The sequence below is a fragment of the Macaca mulatta genome, chromosome 15 (assembly GCF_049350105.2).
Source record: "Macaca mulatta isolate MMU2019108-1 chromosome 15, T2T-MMU8v2.0, whole genome shotgun sequence".
Lineage (NCBI taxonomy): Eukaryota > Metazoa > Chordata > Mammalia > Primates > Cercopithecidae > Macaca > Macaca mulatta.
The window spans coordinates 13,866,179-13,887,710 of NC_133420.1; the positions used below are offsets into that span (position 1 = coordinate 13,866,179).

Sequence of the window (21,532 nt, forward strand, 5' to 3'; positions counted from 1 at the left end):
TAAGAGTATTAGCCTTGTGGCATTACTGAAGACCCATCTGATTAGTAGTTATCGAGTAGTCACCCTGGCTAAATATATGGGTTTGATTTTTAATTTTGAAAATGAAAAATATTTTAAAATCTATGTCTTACATCCATATCCCCAGGAAATTTTAATCAAGTTTTAAAACTTCCAAATTTAGATAAACTCATGTTTTTTGTTGTTTTAATTTTCACTCAATGAAAATAGAAAAAAAACTAATTGGATAGAACAGCACAGCAGAAGCATTACTTATCGCCAAAAATGGGATGCAACAAGACTGAAGAAGAAAATGCAGGACAGTGCTTAAAAAAGCAGTCTAATGAAAAGTGGGGTCTCCTCAGGGTGTCCTTAGGTAGACATTGCAGCAGAACTGCAAAGTTTTCTTTAGAAGGCTAGGGAAGAGAGGAGGAAACAGAGAAGGGGCAAGAGTGGAAAATAGAATGAGGCTCAGAATACCAAGCGTTAGTGCCGTCCCTATCACATTCCTCACTTGATCACTGGGTGATCTTGGGCAAGTTTCTTCCTTTCCCTCAGCTCATTTCCTCATCTGGAAGGTAAGTCACTAGACAAGATAGTCTTTGATGTTCATTGTAACTCTAACTGATCTTCCCCAAGCAAATAGCTGGGAAAGACACTGTGCCCACAATATGCAAGACACAAGGTTTACAAGCAAAGAACAAATCAAAACAAAAGATGATTTAAAACCCATAATGTCACTTGAATTCTTACAAATAAGCAATGGTACATCATACTTTTACAAAGTCCTTCTGTGATTTCATTTTTAAAATCATTTCAAGTTTTATTTTACTTCATATTAAGATAATGGGAGATAAAGTGTTACATGGGTTCATGCAGGAATATATGTAAGAGACACAAAAATCCAAAATAGGTAATTGTTATGTTAGTAGTTCCCTTTACTGAGGGGGAGCAGACAAAAGAATGTTAGAAAAAGCTTCATAAAGTGGATTATATAGAAAGTGCTTTAAAAGAGTTTGGTATTTTATTGAGTGGGAAAGAGAAATACGAGGAGTTATTGTTCAAGGGTTAAAGCTATGCAAAATGAGTCAATTACAGAGATAGGCTCTAAAACATAGTACCTATAGTTATTACTGGGGTATTTTGTATTTAACAATTTGTTAAGAAGGTCGATCTTAGGGGTTCTGACAACAACAACAACAACAATAAAGGGACATAGGAAACATTTGGAGGTGATGGATATATTATTACCTGGATATTGGTTGTGGTAACAAGAGTAATATCTATGTGCAAATTTGCCAAACTGTATGCATTAATTACGTACAGTGTTTGTATAACAATTTTACTTCAGTTCCTACTATATTACCTGGCAAACAATACTTTATACTTAAAGTAAGAGCAATGATTATTGCATGTGCATGTTGAAAATAATAAAGCAGGTGACAGTAAGACATCCTGAGTCTTTTGGAAATAAATAGCATTCACCTGCTTTCTCATCCATTGAGATATCACCAGATTTATGTACTTGTGTGTCCCTGGAAGTTTCTTGTGGGAGATTTAGTTATTCTCTTTTCGTTAGGCTCTACTAACCAAGAACAAATCACAGACTCAGACAGCATCATAAAAAGGCCCAGACCCACGATGGCCAGAGACTCCAGGCTCAACCCACATTGATGCTGGCCCTTCAGCCATGAGACTCCATTTGCTTCTTCTTATTCTCCTTCTTTTTTCAATTCTTTTATCCCCAGGTAAGTTGGTAGCTGATTACTACAAGGTTCTGCAGATTAGAAGGCTATATCCCTGGCCAGACAAGATCCTAGAATCAGTCCTGTGGGTTCAAGAACCTAATATTTACAGCTTCACTAGGACAATAATAGGGAAAAATAGAAAAGAGACTCATTTAGCAGTAGTTCCTCTTGATAAGATTCCATCCATGTTTTTTGATCTAGTGAGTGGATATAATAATGGATGCTGCTGAAATTCAATCCTGTCAGATCAAACTGCCTACATGTAAATTTCCATGTCCCACCAAGGCATCTCAAGATACAAAGTAAGAATACAACAGAATGTGACCTCAATGAGATGTCTTTGCGGGAACTGGAAATTTATATGCAGGCAGTTAGACCTGACAGGATTGAATTTCAGCAGCATTTATTATTATATTTGCAGAGGTTGCAGTGAGACAAGATCGCGCCATTGCACTCCAGCCTAGGAGACAGAGTGAGACTCCAGAGAGAGAGAGAGAGAGAGAGAGAGAGAGAGAGAGAGAGAAAGAGAGAGAGAGAGAGAGAAAGGAAGGGAGGGAGGGAGGGAGGGAGAGAGGAAGGAAGGAAGGAAGGAAGGAAGGAAGGAAGGAAGGAAGGAAGGAAGGAAGGAGAGAGAAAGAAAGAAAGAGAAAGAAAGGAAAGAAAGAAAGAAAGAAAGAAAGAAAGAAAGAAAGAAAGAAAGAAAGAAAGAAAGAAAGAAAGAAAGAAAGAAAGAAAAAGAAAGAAAGAAAGGAAAGCAAGCAAGCAAGCAAGCAAGCAAGCATTAGTGAGGGAGAGTGAGTGAGAGTGAGTGTGTTTGGGCCCCTACTGATGATGCTAAACTATCACAAGCCCACACTCAGCCTTTCAACATTTGCTGGAGATTCACTTGTTTCCTTGTTATCTCCACCAAGGGCAGCTTCCTCCTGCTTCTGCTGCTGCAACTCAGCTAGGCACAAAGCATCTGTGGATCCGTTCTTTTTTCAGCAGGGCTTCATCACTTTGAATTTAAGTTAATTAGCTTTTTTTGAGACCTCAGTTCTGTGTTTTAAAATGAAATCTATGATCTATAGATTATCCAGCTTATTCTCTTTGTCAGGGCAAGAGTATTTTTCTATAACTTTCTAAATTCTAAACAAAAGTAAAAGTTCACTTCTTTTCAGAATCCCCACGTGTCAGAAAGTGTTACTATTATCATCAGTTTAGTGATATTTATGGAATACCAAGTTGACTCTAATATCAGCTTTTGGGTTAAATTCTTTCTTTCTGATATGTAGCCTTTGAAATTTTATTTGCTGCAGATCTCTTGGTAGTGAACAATTTTCATTTTTATCTGTCAATTTCATATTGTGATTTTTGATCTGGAAAGACAGCATTACTGAGTACCCAATTCTATATTAACAGTTATTTGCTCTCAACATTTGTTGATACTAGTTTACTCATTTTTAGTTTTTGCTTTACTATAATAATCAGATAAATATTATTTCATTATAAATTATCCTTTTTTCAATGTTTGTATGGTCTGGTGTTTGGTTTTAATGTTTTATAATTTAACTAAAGTGAGTTTATTTTTATATCATCTGTTAGAAATATATTCTTTGAATCAATGGATTTATACCTTTTCTTAATTTCTTTTTGAGAATCTCTTGAAATGGTGAATCCTTTTACACTTCTCTCCCCCCATATTTGAATTAAATAAATGTTAGACCTTGTGTTTCCATGTTACATTCTGGGTATATCATTTAAACATTTTTTTCTTCACTAGTTATCCTCTTACCTGTGTCTAATATATCATTAATAACTTGCATTTATTTTTAAATTATTTTTTGTTTCAGACCTGCCTTTATTTTTATTTTATTTTTTTTTTTGGAGATGGAGTCTCGTTCTGTTGTCCAGGCTGGAGTGCAGTGGTGCGATCTTGGCTCACTGCAACCTCCACCTCCCGGGTTCAAGCGATTCTTCTATCTCAGCCTCCTGAGTAGCTGGGACTACAGGCACCTGCCACCATGCTCGGCTAATTTTTATATATATATTTTTTAGTAGAGACAAGATTTCACCATCTTGGGCATGCTGGTCTTGAACTCCTGACCTCGTGATCCACCCATCTTAGCCTCCCAAAATGCTGGGATTACAGGCATGAGTCACCACGCCCAGCCAGACCTGCCCGTTTTTTCTATCATCTATATTGTTTTACTATTGTTTTTACATCTTTGTAATAGTAGATTGTTTCTTTAAACAATTGATACATACCTGCTTAATTATTTCTCCACATTGACGATTTCAATACATCTAGTTTTAAAGGGTTTAGATATGCTATTCATTTCATTAACTTTTATTCGTGGTGTCTTGCTTACCTGATCATTTTTAATACTGAACTCATTGTTCATCCTTAACCTGACATCATTTTATGGTCTGAAATGAGAATGCTATTATCCAGACTTCCTCTGTGAAGCTGACTCAATGCTTTAACTCAATATAGAAGTTTCAGCATTAACAAACTGGAACTTCTGATGGCCCAAGAGTCAGTAGTACCATCATTAGCATTACTGATCATAGCAGATCTTCCCAGAAGATCTGGGAAACCCTCACCCCCCTCCATCAGCTATCCAATACAAAGTGCCCACTGCTCAAGCTCCAGTTCACAGACTATTTTTGTGTTTGAAAGAGGAGATATTTTAAGAACTTGCCTAACCATTTTCAGGGATAGAAATGTTTCAAAGAGATCCTCTACTATATATATGTTCTATAGCAGCAGTCACTTGAGAGCAGCTCACTTGCAGTCATGGCCAAAAGCCTAAATCTTTCTTTCATTCTAGTCACACCTATTTTGTATCTTTTGGGGATATCTCAGATTCAGATGCATTCATAGTATTCTATGATTTGCGACACTACTATAGATTCTTCAAAATGTTACAACATTCCAATGGTATGTTGGGAGGTATAGAAGGAGAGGAAAAACAATGGGCTCAAATGTCCTCTGACTTCTCTTCTTACAATATGTTTCATTGTTCAAAACTTTTAGAACTATATTAATACAGCATTGACAGTGGATATTCTTCTTTTCCTTCTGACTTTAATAGGATTGAAGGAAGGGTTTTGCTATGAAATTGCTATATGGGTTGTATTCAGATAAATTTTGACTTTATAAAGCCAATATTCTCCTCATTATTTTTAAATGCTTACCAGGATTCACAGTATTATTTTCAGTTCTCCCTGTTTAAAGGCATATTTAAATAACTTGATGACTTGGGTATAGTATATATGTTACTCTGCTACAGAAACAGAAAAACCACCACCATATTATATTCTAAGATACTTGGTACACCAATTGCACCATCTTTTTTTTAGCTAAGACATTCAATTCTTCCACAGGTGGGAGCACATGAATTAGCATCATTTACTACTCGTAGCTTTCACTACAGACTTTCAGACTTATGGTGCCCAAAAGAAATAGAATACTTCTAGCTGGGTTTAAAAGCTACAAATAAACATAGGAAATATACACTATTTTGAAAGTATCACTTGAGTGTTATGCATGTATTTCAATATTATATTGCTAATTTTAATTGTTCAAAGTTAAAGAGCTTCAACCTCCCCCTCATGCATTCCTGAATCACCCATTATTCCCACACATACATTGTTTGATACAGCATAAACCTAAGTAAATAAAGATGTGGCAAAATGAAAAAAATAAAATAACGTTATACCATTCTCATCTGTGAATGGCATCAGTAGACAGATGTGAATAAAAGTAATGTGATTATAATTTTAAAAATCATATTTAATAGGATCCATTTATTATTAAATGAACATTAGGCTACTTAATGAATAATAAATCTTTGACACAATGAAAACTCTTAATGCAGAGTGAGACCAAAATGAAAGTAATAACTGTTTTTCTCCTAACCCTTGCTTTAGTTGGTCTTTCCACCAGACTGTCACTTTAAGGATATTATAATAGCACAAAGCCACCAGCTTTACCATTAGAGAGATCTTCATTAAATTATCTTTGTTGTAATAAAGGTTATCTGGAGGAAATACTGGTCTGGACACAATAATAAATGTCAAGCTTTCTAATATTTTCCACTTTTAGACACAAATTGAAAGGATCATTTATAATGTCAAAAATATACTTTTTTCTAACTAATCTATCCTATGACTAAGACGCTATTAGCAATTAAAGTAGATAGAGCAAATCTAAATGTGGAGAGAAAAAGTAATTTCCACTTGTTTGAACAGATGAAAGCACGAATAAATTGAAAGCCTGAAATATTAGCTTGGGGGAATAAAATCACTCGGGGGAGCAAAAGCAGGATATACCAGCCTTTAACTCTACACTTCCCCCAAGAAAAAATTTATAGATAGCTATGTACAAACCAAAATAGCGCTGGGAGGGTTCAAGGGACCACTTAAGAAACTATAGCAACACAGTGAAGCCAAAAAAAAAAAAAAAAAAAAGAGAGAGAGAGTGAAAGAAAAAAAAAAACAAAAAAAACAAAAACGAATAGCCATATAGAAAAAACAACTCCTGAAATCAGCATACCTGAGACAGCAGAAACATCTTTTTTGGCTAGGAACGAAAAAAGCAGAAAGGGATATCAGTATCAGCCACAAGGTGGAACCACTATGGCCCTCAGTAACCCTCTCTGGCAGAAGACACTGGCATTTTTGCCCTGCAGTAAGCAACAGCCATTTCTGAGAGAAAATCCAGAGGAAAAGATGAAGATGTACCATCCCCGCCCACATCCCTTTTCCCCCACCAAAAATACCGTGACTGTTGTGCCAAACCAGGATCGGAACTACTACCTTTCTTAATCTGCATGTGTCCCTGACATATGAGCAGCAACCATTTCAAAAGCTCCCACATAGAAATGCTCATACTAAATTTATTCTGTTACTTAAGACTGTTTATGGATTTACATTCCATTGGTGGACTATCTCACTGGATCTTCTTTCCTGCAGTAAGAGGTGGTTTGGGTGCTGCTGAAGGTCATTGTCTCAATTTGTCTGGTGTTTGCAGAAGAGATGTCTGCAAAGTAGTAGAAGATCAAATTGGTGCCTGCCGAAGAAGGATGAAGTGCTGTAGAGCATGGTGGATTCTAATGCTAATTCCAACACCACTTATCATGTCAGATTATCAAGAACCCCTTAAACCTAAGTTGAAATGAAACTGATGTAAAATAAAAATACATCAAAAGTGAAGTTATTTGCATCTAAGAATATTGAAATATACATATTAAGTACTTCCATCTTGATAACCATCTTGTGTTTTCACTTATCAACATAAATGAATAAATACTAATTTCAAATATACCCAATACTATTCCTTTGTGAGTCATTAACATATCTTAACAAAACCTTTAAAAATGAGAAAACTGTTACTTTTGTTTTCCAAGATGGTGGATTGAAGGCATTGTTAGCCTGCCTCTTGCACTTGGAAAGACAAAATGGTGTGTAGAGATTCACACTGAACTTTCTTTCAAGAAGCAACACAGGAACTTAACAGGAAAATTGAAATAAGCCACAGACCATTTGAAAGAAGCAGCAGGATGCAGCTTACACCATAAGCTAGGCAGAAAATTTTGAGTTTCCAGGGTGTGAGATGGGGATAAACTGACTGTAAGATATACACTTCCATTGGGAAACCTATCAATCTAGGCCATGGGGGAAGGCCTTAATCGTACTCAGGGCTGGAGTTGATTCAGTGAAGAGTGACGAGTATATGAAGAGTGGCATTGGGATGTGCTTTGAGTCTCCAGCACGTTCCCAGTTTCTGGCAGGATGGAGGGAAGCCATTTCTGATTCTACCTCAGAGAGGACCTCCCAGAAGTCTGCCAGCTAACACAAATGGTGGTCACAGGTTGAGAGAACCTCCCAACTGAAATGTTTGATATAATTTTCTGTGGGGACAAACTCCCCAGGCCAGAACTGAGAGGTGAGTGGGACGTGTGATGCAGCAGCAAGCACAGGAGCTGGATGCCCCTGCTCTGCAGGTGGATCAGGAGGGGTTTGGCCTGAAGGCTGCAGTTACTGTCTCAATAGGAGAGGCTTATGGTATGGGTCAGTTTTGAGCTCTGAGTTTAGACTTCTTGAAACTTAGCTAACTACTCCCAGTGGAACACTGTGGGTGTGAGACCTGCCTCGCCAAGGATGTGGGAGCTGGATGGGGCTTACTGCCAAGCTGCTACTCCCCATTCTTCATACGGACTCTCCTTGTACAGAGGCAGAGGCAGCTTCACTTCTCTCTGGAAAATTACCCCAGTGGCCTAAGAACTGCCTTCCAATTCCCACTGGAGCCACTGCTTGTCCCACACGTAGAGAGCCAGAGCATCACTTTACCTGACCTAGTTCCCACTTGGTTTTGCTCAACCACCTACCCTGGTAGATTAACACAAATAACAGAAGAAACTTTTAGAAGCCCTTTGGCTCTACCCGTTCCCTGAGACACCAGAGTACCTCCCATGGGTAACATAAGGCAAGTCCAAATCTCACCACTACCACCACAGCTGGCAGTCTTTTGCAAGCACCACCTCCTGGCTGAAGGCCAACTGACACAGTCCATTAGAGCATCTTGAATTCAGAACATACAATGTCATGACAGGCCGGGGAGCCTCCTCTGCCCTAATTTGGCTCTCTATCACACATTCTCACACACACACACACACACACACACAAACACACACACACACACACACACACACGTCACACACACACATCAACCTACTGGCAAACCGAGGTAAAAACACACACACACACACACCTGCTCAATTCAGGCCATTATCCCTGATGAACATCGATGCAAAAATTCTCAATAAAATACTGGCAAACCGAATCCAGCAGCACATCAAAAAGCTTATCCACCACGATCAAGTGGGCTGCATCTTTGGGGTGAAAGGCTGATTCAACGTACACAAATCAATAAATGTAATTGATCACATGAACAGAACCAAAGGCAAACACCAGACAATTATTTTGATACACGCAAAAATGCCTCTGATAAAATTCAACATCCCTTCCTGTTAAAAACTCTCAATAAACTACGTATTGATGGAACATACCTTAAAATAATAAGAGCTATTTCATACAGCCAATATCATAAAGAATAGACAAAAGCTGGAAGCATTCCATGTGAAAACCGGTACAAGACAAGGAAGCCCTCTGTAACCACTTCTATTCAACATAGTATTGGAAGTTCTTGCCAGGGCAATCAGGCAATAGAAAGAAATAAAGGGTATTCCAATAGGAAGAGAGAAAGTCAACTTGTCTCTGTTTGCAGATGACATGATTTCCTATTTAGAAAACCCCATCATCTCAACTGAAAAACTTCTTGAACTGATAAGCAACTTCACCAAGGTCTCAAGATACAAAATCATTGTGCAAAAATCACAAGCATTCCATTACACCAACAATAGTCAAGCAGAGAGCCAAATCAACAATGAACTCCCATTCACAATTGCTACAAAGAGTAAAATACCTAGGAATACAATTAGGAGTACAACGGATGTGAAAGACCTCTTCAAGGACAACTGGAAACCACTGCTCAAGGTAATAAGAGAGGACACAGACGAATGGAAAAACATTCCATCCTCATGAATAGGAAGAATCAATATTGTGAAAATGGCCATACTGCCCAAACGTTATAGATTCAATGCTATACCCATCAAAATACCGTTGACATTTTTCACAGAATTAGAAAGAACTATTTGAAATGTCATATGGAATCAAAGAATACCCCATATAGCCAAGACAATCATAAACAAAAATAACAAAGCTGGAGGCATTACGCTAACTTCAAACTGTACTAGAAGGCTACGGTACCAAAACAGCAGGCTACTGTTGCCAAAACAGACATATAGACCAATGGAGCAGAGCAAAGACCTCAGAAATAACACCACACATCTATGACCACCTGATCTTTGACAAACCTGACAAAAACAAGCAAGGGAGAAAGGATCTCCTATTCAGTAAATGATGCTGGGAAAACTGGCTTGCCATATACAGAAAACCAAAACTTGACCCCTTCCTTACACCTTATACAATAATTAACTCAAGCTGGATTAAAGATTTAAATGTAAAATCCAAAACCATAAAAACCCTAGAAGAAAACCTAGGCAATATCATTCAGGACACAGGCAAGGACAAAGATTTCATGACAAAAATGTCAAAAGCAATTGCAACAAAAGCCAAAATTGGCAAATCGGATCTAATTAAACTAAAGACCTTCTGCACAGCAAAGAAACTATCATCAGCATGAGCAATCAACCTACAGGATGGGAGAAAATTATTGCAACCTACCCATCTGACAAAGGTCTAATAACAAAAATTGACAAGGAACTTAAACACATTTACAAGCAAAAAAAACCAAACAACCCCATCAAAAGTGAGCAAAGGATATGAACAGAAACTTATCAAAAGAAGACATTTATCTAACCAACAAATATATTTTTTAACAGCTCAACAATACTGATCATCAGAGAAGTGAAAATCAAAACTACAATGAGATACCATCTCACACCCATCAGAATGGTGATTATTAAAAAGTTAAGAAACAATAGATGCTGGTGAGGCTGAGAAGAAAGAGGAACGCTTTTACACTGTTGGGGAAACTGTAAATTAGTTCAACCATTGTGGAAGACAGTATGGTGATTCCTCAAGGATCTAGAACCAGAAACACCATTTGACCCAGTAATCCCATTAGTGGCTATATACCCAAAGGAATATAAATCATTCCACTATAAAGACACATGCACATGTAAGTTTATTGCAGCACTATATACAATAGCAAAGACATGAAACCAACCCAAATGCGCTTCAGTGCTAGACTGGATAAAGAAAATGTGGTACCTATACACCATAAAATACTATGCAGTCATAAAAAGGAATGAGATCATGTCTTTTGCAGGCACATGGATGAAGCCATCATACTGAGCAAACTAACACAGTAACAAAAAAATCAAACACCGCATGTTCTCACTAATAAGTGAAAGTTGAACATTGAGAAAACAAGGACACACTGAGGGGAACAATACACAACACGGCCCGCTGGGGACTGGGGGTGAGGGAAGAGAACTTAGAGGATGAGTCAATAAGTGCAACAAACCATCATGGCAAAGGATACCTATATAACAAACCTGTACGTTCTGCACATGTATCCCGTATTTTTTAAATTTAAAAACAGGAAATACTTATGTACATACATACATACATACATACACACACACTTTCTTCCCGGATCTTCATTCCTGGTAAGCCAAGGAACCTGGAGAAACACCAGAATTCTGTCCCTCTGAAAATGCAGGACAGGTCTACCTTCATCAGCATAAAATTTTGGACCAAATGTGGTAACTGCAGGTCCACCCCACAATGAGTAACTGAAAATTGAGGCAGTATTTCAGATCCAAAAAAACTGATGAAGCAATTCGTGACACATTTGGGTTGTTTTTGCCTTTTCCTACTATGAAGAATGCTAGTAGGAAGAAGGAAGAACGGTGTACAAATATCTGTTTCATTCTCTGCTTTCAGAATCCTTTGCTTGTTTGTGTGTTTGTTTGTTCTTTCTTGAGACAGAACATCACTCCAGTCAGCCAGGCTTTTCCAGTCTGTAATTTTTGTTCTTTCCTTTTGTCAAGTTTTAGAAGATTTTATTTAATTTCTATTGAATTTTAAGGCATTTTTAGATGTGTATTAAAACATTATCTCACATGCTGTGTGTTACATTTCATTTATTTTCATCGTCCCTTTTTTATTTTATTATTTTATTTTATGATAGTTTATATTCTAGGGAATATATGCACAAAGTACAGGTTTGTTACATATGTATACATGTGCCATGTTGGTGTGCTGCACCCATTAACTCGTCATATACATTAGGCGTATCTCCTAATGCTATCCTTCCCTCCTCCCCGCACCCCACAACAGGCCCTGGTGTGTGATATTCCCCTTCCTGTGTCCAGGTGTTCTCATTGTTCAATTCCCATCCATGAGTGAGAACATGTGGTGTTTGGTTTTCTGTTCTTGCAGTAGTTTGCTGAGAATGATGGTTTCCAGCTGCATCCATGTCCCTACAAAGGACATGAACTCATCCTCTTTTATGGCTGCATAGTACTCCCTGGTATATATGCGCCACATTTTCTTAATCCAGTCTATCATTGATGAACATTTGGGTTGGTTCCAAGTCTTTACTGTTGTGAATAGTGACACAACAAACATATGTGTGCATGTCTTTATAGCAGCATGATTTATAATCCTTTGGGGATATAGCCAGTAATGGGATGTCTGGGTCAAATGGTATTTCTAGTTCTAGATCCTTAAGGAATCGCCATGCTGTTTTCCACAATGGTTGAACTAGTTGATAGTTGACAGTTCCACCAACAGTGTAAAAGTGTTCCTATTTCTCCACATCCTCTCCAGCACCTGTTGTTTCCTGACTTTTTAATGATCACCATTCTAACTGGTGTGAGACGGTATCTCATTGTGGTCTTGATTTGCATTTCTTTGATGGCTAGTGATGATGAGCATTTTTTCATGTGTCTGTTGACTGCATAAATGTCTTCTTTTGAGAAGTGTCTGTTCATATCCTTTGCCCACTTTTTGATAGGATTGTTTTTGTTTTTTTTTTTCTTGTAAATTTCTTTGAGTTCTTTGTAGGTTCTGGATATTAGCCCTTTGTCAGATGAGTAGATTGCAAAAATTTTCTCCCATTCTGTAGGTTGCCTGTTTATACTGATGGTAGTTTCTTCTGCTGTGCAGAAGCTCTTTAGTTTAATTAGATCCCATTTGTCAATTTTGGCTTTTGTTGCCATTGCTTTTGTTGTTTTAGACATGAAGTCCTTGCCCATGCTTGTGTCCTGAATGGTATCGCCTAGGTTTTCTTCTAGGGTTTTTATGGTTTTAGGTCTAACATTTAAGTCTGTAATGCATCTTGAATTAATTTTTGTATAAGGTGTAAGGAAAGGATACAGTTTCAGCTTTCTACTTATGGCTAGCCACTTTTCCCAGCAGTATTTATTAAATAGGGAATCCTTTCTCCATTTCTTGTTTTTGTCAGGTTTGTCAAAGATCAGATAGCTGTAGAAGTGTGGTATTATTTCTGAGGGCTCTGTTCTGTTCCATTGGTCTATAGCTCTGTTTTGGTACCAGTACCATGCTGTTTTGGTTACTGTAGCCTTGTATTATAGTTTGAAGTCAGGTAGTGTGATGACTCCAGCTTTGTTCTTTTGACTTAGGATTGTCTTGGCAATGCGGGCTCTTTTTTGGTTCCATATGAACTTTAAAGTAGTTTTTTCCAATTCTGTGAAGAAAGTCACTGGTAGCTTAATGGGGATGGCATTGAATCTATAAATTACCTTGGGTAGTATGGCCATTTTCACTATATTGATTCTTGATTCTTCCTATCCATGAGCATGGAATGTATGGAATGTTCTCCCATTTGTTTCTGTCCTCTTTTATTTCATTCAGCAGTGGTTTGTAGTTCTCCTTGAAGAGGTCCTTCACATCCCTTGTAAGTTAGATTCCTAGATATTTTATTCTCTTTGAAGCAATTGTGAATGGGAGTTCACTTATGATTTGGTTCTCTGTTTGTCTGTCATTGGTGTATAAGAAAGCTTGTGATTTTTACAAATTGATTTTGTATCCTGAGACTTTGCTGAAGTTGCTTATCAGCTTAAGGAGATTTTGGGTTGAGAGGATGAGGCTTTCTAAATATACAATCATATCATCTGCAAACAGGGACAATTTGACTTCCTCTTTTCCTAATTGAATACCCTTTATTTCTTTCTCTTGCCTGGTTGCCCTGGCCAGAAGTTCAACACTATGTTGAATAGGAGTGGTGAAAGAGGGCATCCCTGTCTTGTGCTAGCTTTCAAGGGGAATGCTTCCAGTTTTTGCCTATTCAATATGATATAGGCTGTGGGTTTGTCATAAATAGCTCTTATTATTTTGAGATATATTCCATCAATTCTGAATTTATTAAGTTTTTAGCATGAAGAGCTGTTGAATTTTGTCAAAGGCCTTTTCTGCATCTATTGAGATAATCATGTGGTTTTTGTCTTTGGTTCTGTTTATATGCTGGATTACGTTTATTGATTTGTGTATGTTGAACCAGTCTTGCATCCCAGGGATGAAGCCCACTTGATCATGGTGGATAAGCTTTTTGAAGTGCTGTGGATTTGGTTTACCAGTATTTTATTGAGGATTTTTGCATGGATGTTCATCAGGGATATTGGTCTAAAATTCTCTTTTTTTTGTTGTGTCTCTGCCAGGCTTTGGTATCAGGATGGTGTTGGCCTTATAAAATGAGTTAGGGAGGATTCCCTCTTTTTCTATTGATTAGAATAGTTTCAGAAGGAATGGTACCAGCTCCTCCTTGCACCTCTGGTAGAATTCGGCTATGAATCTTTCTGGTCCTGGACTTTTTTGTTGGTAGGCTATTAATTATTGCCTCAATTTCAGAGCCTGTTATTGGTCTACTCAGGGATTCAACTTCTTCCTGGTTTAGTCATGGGAGAATGTATGTGTCCAGGAATTTATCCATTTACTCTAGGTTTTCTAGCTTATTTATGTAGAGGTGTTTTTAATATTCTCTGATGGTACTTTGTATTTCTGTGGGGTCGGTGGTGATATCCCCTTTATCATTTTTTATTGCATCTATTTGATTCTTCTCTCTTTTCTTCTTTATTAGTCTTGCTAGCTGCCTATCAATTTTGTTAATCTTTTCAAAAAATCAGCTTCTGGATTCATTGACTTTTTGAAGGTTTTTTTGTGTCTCTGTCTCCTTCAGTTCTGCTCTGATCTTAGTTATTTCTTACCTTCTGCTAGCTTTTGAATGTGTTTGCTCTTGCTTCTCTAGTTCTTTTAGTTGTGATATTAGGATGTCAATTTTAGATCTTTCCTGCTTTCTCTTGTGAAAATTTAGTGCTATAAATTTCCCTCTACACACTGCTTTAAATGTGTCCAGAGATTCTGGTATGATGTATCTTTGTTCTCATTGGTTTCAAAGAACATCTTTATTTCTGCCTTCATTTCGTTATGTAACCAGTAGTCATTCAGGAGCAGGTTGTTTAGTTTCCATTTAGTTGAGCAGTTTTGATTGAGTTTCTTAATCCTGAGTTCTTGTTTGATTGCACTGTGGTCTGAGAGACAGTTTGTTATAGTTTCTGTTCTTTTATATTTCCTGAGGAGTGCTTTACTTCGAACTATGTGGTCAATTTTGGAATAAGTGCGATATGGTGTTGAGAAGAATGTATATTCTGTTGGTGTGGGGTGGAGAGTTCTGTAGATGTCTATTAGGTCCGCTTGGTGCAGAGTTGGGTTCAATTCCTGTATATCCTCAACTTTCTGTCTCGTTCATCTGTCTAATGTTGACAGTGGGGTATTAAAGTCTCCCATTATCATTGTGTGGGAGTCTAAGTCTCTTTGTAAGTCTCTAAGGACTTGCTTTATGAATCTGGGTGCTCCTGAATTGGGTGTATATATATTTTGGATAGTTAGCTCTTCCTGTTGAATGGATCCCTTTACGATTGTGTAATGGCCTTCTTTGTCTCTTTTGATCTTTCTTGGTTTAAACTCTGTTTTATCAGCGACTAGGATTGCAACCCCTGCCATTTTTTGTTTTCCATTTGCTTGGTAGATCTTCCTCCATCCCTTTATTTTGAGCCTATGTGTGTCTCTGCACGTGAGATGGGTCTCCTGAATACAGCAAACTGGTGGGTCTTGTCACCACCAGGCCTGCCCTATAAGAGCTCCTGACTCTTTATCCAACTTGCCAGTCTGTGTCTTTTAATTGGAACATTTAGCCCATTTACATTTAGGTTAATATTGTTACATGTGAACTTGATCCTGTCATTATGATGTTGGCTGGTTATTTTGCTCATTAGTTGATGCAGTTTCTTCCTAGCATCGATGGTCTTTACATTTTGGCATGTTTTTGCAGTGGCTGCTATGGGTTGTTCATTTCCATGTTTAGTGTTTCCTTCAGGAGCTCTTGTAGGGCAGGCCTGGTGGTGACAAAATCTCTCAGCGTTTGCTTGTCTGTAAGGATTTTATTTCTCCCTCACTTATGAAACTTAATTTGGCTGGATATGAAATTCTGGGTTGAAAATTCTTTTCTTTAAGAATGTTGAATATTGCCCCACCCCTCCCTTCTGGCTTGTAGAGTTTCTGCCGAGAAATCCACTGTTAGTCTAATGGGCTTCCCTTTGTGGGTAACGCAACCTTTCTTTCTGGCTGCCCTTAACATTTTTTCCTTCATTTCAACTTTGGTGAATCTGACAATTATGTGTCTTGGAGTTGCTCTTCTAGAGGAGTATCTTTGTGGCGTTCTCTGTATTTCCTGAATTTGAATGTCAGCCTGCCTTGCTAGGTTGGGGGAGTTCTCCTGGATGATATCCTGCAGAATGTTTTCCAACTTGGTTCCATTCTCCCCCTCACTTTCAGGTACACAAATCAGACGTCGATTTTGCCTTTTCCCATATTCCCATATTTCTTGGAGGCTTTGTTCATTTCTTTTTACTCTTTTTTCTCTAAACTTCTCTTCTCACTTCATTTTATTCATTTGATCTTCAATCACTGATGCCCTTTCTTCCAGTTGACCGAGTCGGTTACTGAAGCTTGCGCATTTGTCATGTAGTTCTTGTGTCATGGTTTTCAGCTCTCTCAGGTCATTTAAGGACTTCTTTACATTGGTTATTCTAGTTAGCCATTCAGGAAATCTTTTTCCAAGGTTTTTAGCTTCTTTGCTATGGGTTCGAACTTCCTCCTTTAGCTCGGAGAAGTTTGATCGTCTGAAGCCTTCTTCTCTCAACTCGTCAAAGTCATTCTCTGTTCAGCTTTGTTCCATTGCTGGAGAGGAGCTGCATTCCTTTGGAGGGGGAGTGTTGCTCAGATTTTTAGAATTTTCAGTTTTTCTGCACTTCTTTTTCCCCATCTTTGTGGTTTTATCTACCTTTGGTCTTTGATGATGTTGATGTACAGATGGGGTTTTGGTGTGGATGTCCTTTCTGTTTGTTTGTTAGCTTTCTTTCTAATAGTCATGACCCTCAGCTACAGGTCTGTTGGAGTTTGCTCAAGGTCCACTCCAGACCCTGTTTGCCTAGGTGGCAGCAGTGGAGGCTGCAGAAGAGTGAATATTGCTGAACAGCAAATGTTTCTGCCTGATTATTCCTCTGGAAGCTTCGTCTCAGAGGGGTACCCGGTTGTGTGAGATGTGAGGTGTCAATCTTACCCTAGTGAGGGTGTCTCCCAGTTAGGCTACTCCAGGGTCAGGGACCCACTTGAGCAGGCAGTCTCTCTGTTCTCAGATCTCAAACACCATGCTGGGAGAACCACTACTCTCTTCAAAGCTGTCAGACAGGGACATTTAAATCTGCAGAGGTTTCTGTTGCCTTTTGTTTGGCTATGCCCTCTCCCCAGAGGTGGAGTCTACAGAGACAGGCAGGCCTCTTTGAGCTGTGGTGGGCTCCACCCAGTTTGAGCTTCCCCACCACTTTGTTTACCTACTCAAGCCTCAGCAATGGCAAGCACCCCTCCTCCAGCCTTGCAGCCTCCTTGCAGTTAGATCTTGGACTACTGTGCTAGCAATGAGGGAGGCTCTGTGGGCGTGGGACTCTCCAAGCCAGATGCGGGATATAATCTCCTGGTGTGACATTTGCTGAGACCCTTGATAAAGGACAGTGTTAGCGTGGGAGTAACCCAATTTTCCAGGTGCTGCGTATCACGGTTTCCCTTGGCTAGGAAAGGGAATTCCCTTCCCCCTTGCACTTCCTGGGTGAGGTGATTCCTCGCCCTGCTTCGGTTGTTGCTCTGTGTGCTGCATTCACTGTCCTGTCCCCACTGTCCAACAAGCCCCAGTGAGATGAACCCGGTACCTCAGTTGGAAATGCAGAAATCACCCGTCTCCTGTGTTGCTCACGCTGGGAGCTGGAGGCTGGATCTGTTCCTATTCGGCCATCTCGGAACTGTCTCTCATCGCTCCTTTAATGAACAAAAGGTTTTAGCTTAGAAATCTTCCTGTTTGTCAAGTTTTTCTGATTTTGACTTTTCCAAATATGCTGTCATATACAAGAAACCCTTGGATATAAAATTCCATGAATATTTCTCTTTTCTTGCAGTCATCACTTCGGTGGATGTCATCAATTAATCTCTGGGTTATAGCATGTTTTCTTGAAAGTGTTCTGCAGTCTATTTTGGACATTGAGAATTTCATCAAACTTAAGTGAATATTTCTACAAATTGAACGCATAGTCCCTTTTGATGCTTTATTATTTGCATATATTGCTTCCACAAGACCATTTCATGAAAAGACTTGTCTTGTCCCCACAGCCAGATCATTGCAACATGATATAGAATCAATTGGTCAAAAATGGGAAGGTTATCTCTGGAATGTCTATTTGACTCCATTGATCTCTCCATTTTAATTAAGACACAATATGCTGTGTTAATTACATAACATCGCTGCACATTCTCAAATCAAAAAGTGTAGTTCCAACTTCTTGTCGTTCAATCGCGGAAAGAATGATCTTATCTCCCAGATGCACATGCTTGGAAGTGCTTCTCAACACACACACACTCTCACATCCAGACACAAAGATACAAATACACACATAGACACAAACTGTTTAATACATACACAATTGTAACTGGCATTGTTTTACATGAAATAAGGCAAATGTGTAGCCACTGTCCTAACTCAGTTCCACTCCTATCATATTTGCCCATAACACTGATTAGTAAATCTGATTCAACTGTTCTATAATCACAATTTAAGCTGTGTCCATTAAATTCCCTGAGGAATGCAAAAGGATACAACCTAAGACACAAAACTTAATGGACTGCTGATATTTCATTGTTAAATTGGGTAATTGATGAGTAAATGTAGTGGAACCGGTGGGTGGGCATTAGTTATATAAGGGGTGAAGCAGCAAGATACTTCATTATTAAAAGGTGTTTGAAAGAAATTGAAACACAGGAGTGTGTGTATTCAGCTGAAATGATATTAGAAAACCCGGAAATAAATCTCACTTGGGGTGTTAAAAAATTGCATTAGGGGAGATTCTGGGTCAATCGTCCAACTGTGCAAACTGGATCTTGGAAGCAGGATCCCTTTCCTGCAATGAGACTTGTTTATTGGTGGTGGTGTTTCAGTGGAAACGATTTTAGAGAATGGCCCCTTCCTTTTGTGTATCTGCTGATTAGATTTCATGGCTGATTAGATTTCATGGGAAATCTGGGGTTTTAAACTCTATTTAAATGTTAACATAATTCATTCAAATGACAAAAAATCAACAGGTTCTTTGATGTGGAATCATCACAGATCCCTTTCTTCTTAGGTACAGTTATTAAAGTTGACCTACCAGAGTGAAACAATTATGGAGAATGGCCCCTTCCTTTAGTGTATTTGCTGATTAGATTTAATGGTACATTTATCATTAGGTATAGTGATCAAAGTTGACCTACCCAAGAGTAGAGATGTCCAGGACAGAACTCAGGACTCTGTAGAATCACAGAATCTTGGATGCAACACTGTTCAAGCACATAAATATGCTCATTCAGAGTGTTTCGGTGTGACATGTGTGTGAATTGCAGTGTAATGAGCATGACACGCAGACAGGTTATCAAGTGGACTCACCTCAAAATCAGTTATGGGCATTACAGAACACTGATGCCAAGTTCCCGGATCCAGAGGAAAGAAACTCCAGCATCCTGTGTAAAGCCACGGCATCTGGATTTCTCATGCTTCTGGGGATCATGCTCCTGAAAATAGTGACTCCTTCCTCCTTGTGGAGCATCTTTCTCAGCAGCGCTCATTTCTTCTTCCAGGACTCTGTCCAACAGAAAGGGGAAGCCTTCTGATAGAGCACACCTGACCCATGAAAAGAAAAGGGAAAGAAAGGAGGCCAAAGGTCACACTCTCCTCATTCCACCATCCTCCCTAAAATCATCCTGATTTCATGGGCCCTGAGACCGGGGATGCTTCTGTACACCTCGAGGCCTTGCCACCTGGCCTAAATTCTATTCTCTTTCTCATTATCTGAAAAATTTTAAGAAAATCCCTAGAGCCAGGATCTTTATTCCTAGTAAGCCAAAAGTCCCAAAGAAACACCCAAATTCTGTCCCTCTTAGTTTGGGAAACAAGTCTACCTTCATCAGCATGACATTTTCCACCAAATGTGGTAACTGCAAGTCCACCACACAATGCTTAACTGGAATTGGAAGCAACATCTCCGACGATGAAAAATACATGCAACAATCCCTAAGACAAATGGTTTATTTTTCCCTTTCTTACTAAAACAACCGCCAGTTTTAACAATGGTATGCAAATCTCTTTTAGACGCCCTGCTTTTAAATCTCTATGTTTCCTCCTGAGACATGGACTCACTCCCATCACCCAGGCATTTACAGTGTTTAATTCTGGTTATATGCTATTCTCAAATTTACAACTATTTATTTCATCTCTCTCAAATGTTGATCCATTATCACATACGTACTAAAATATTATCTCCCATGCTGTGTGATATGTTGTTTTTATATTCATCCTTTCTTAAATGAACCAAAGGTTTTAGTTGGATTAAATTGTGATTAGTCAAGTTTTCTGATTTCATGATTTCTTAAATTGCGGTCATATAACCTCAATCGCTGGAAATAGAATGTCATGAGTATTTCTCTTTACTTGCAATCATAAATACGGGGAATGTCATCAATTGGTATGTCGGTGATTGCATGATCTCCTGAAAGTCTTTCACAGTCTAATTTGGGCACTGAGTATTTCGTCTAAGTTCAGTGCATGTTTCCAACACTTGATGCTTTATGATTTCGGTATATAGCTTCCACAAGAGCATTTCCTGCAAAGACATGTCTTGGTCCCCACTGGTAAGTCATTTCACTCGAACACAGAATCAATAGGCTGAACATGGAAAGGTTATCGCTAGAATACTTATTAGACTGCACGGATTTCTTCTTTGATATTAAGGAAACAAATACACTATGTTATTAACTTTACTTCATTGATGATTCTCAAGTCAGAAAGTACAGGTCTGACTTCCTGTCCTTCAATGCCTGAAAGGATGATCGTAACTGCCAAAAGCACATAGTTAGAAGCACATCGCAGCTCAAACACACACACACCCAGACATATAAACAAAAACAAAGAAACACTCACATGGGCATGATTCCGCATGCCCACAAGTTCACGCAAGCAAACACATACACACAAACACACACATTGTTTGGTAAGGACAGAATTCTTCCCTACCACTGTTTTAAGTAAACTAACGCATTCCCCAGGAGTTTTAAGTGAACTCCCTGGGGAATACAAGGGGACATACCCTATGACTCATTCTTTAACTGAGCGCTGATATTGGATTGGTGGACCGCGTACCTGATGGGTGGGTGGGGTGTTCGCGGTAGGCGGGGGTTAGTTATATAAGGGCTGATGCAGCCAGATGGCGCGTCATTTGAAGACTCTCTCCGAAGAGATAGCGTCTTTCTGCAAGGTGTGGTCCCAGCAGAAAAAGCTTGTGATCCTTGCTCCTGGCGACATGGAGGCCGATTCACTCCACTTGGGAGGTGAGTGGCAGTTCAACCACTTTTCAAAACTCATATCTTCTCGGCCAGATGCAGCTTTTGCTGAAATTCAGCGGACTTCTCTACCTGAGAAGTCACCACTGTCATCTGAGACCCAAGTCAACCTCTGTGATGATTTGGCTCCTGTGGCAAGACAGCCTGTCCCCAGAAAGAAGCTTCCTCTCAGTAGCAGGAGACCTGCTGCGGTGGGGGCTGGGCTCCAGAATATGGGA

At 39.0% G+C, this 21,532-nt stretch overlaps 1 protein-coding gene and 1 long non-coding RNA gene across 3 annotated transcripts in view; one reads left to right on the forward strand and one right to left on the reverse strand.

Annotated features, from left to right (window-relative positions):
• Nucleotides 1-1,687: 1,687 nt before the first annotated feature.
• On the forward strand, nt 1,688-6,910 carry LOC144329370 (beta-defensin 109-like). Its single transcript, XM_077966605.1, has 2 exons — nt 1,688-1,745; nt 6,705-6,910. The coding sequence occupies exons 1-2, from the start codon at nt 1,688-1,690 to the stop codon at nt 6,908-6,910; spliced, it is 264 nt and encodes an 87-aa protein (XP_077822731.1).
• Nucleotides 6,911-16,640: 9,730 nt separating this feature from the next.
• The window catches only part of LOC144334847 (uncharacterized), a 29,052-nt gene continuing 24,160 nt past the window's right edge, over nt 16,641-21,532 (reverse strand). Inside the window, exon 4 of one of the 2 annotated variants that reach the window (XR_013405086.1) lies at nt 16,641-19,599. This is a non-coding gene — a long non-coding RNA (uncharacterized LOC144334847). The remainder of the gene's footprint in view (nt 19,600-21,532) is intronic. The other variant, XR_013405087.1, reaches the window with a different exon arrangement.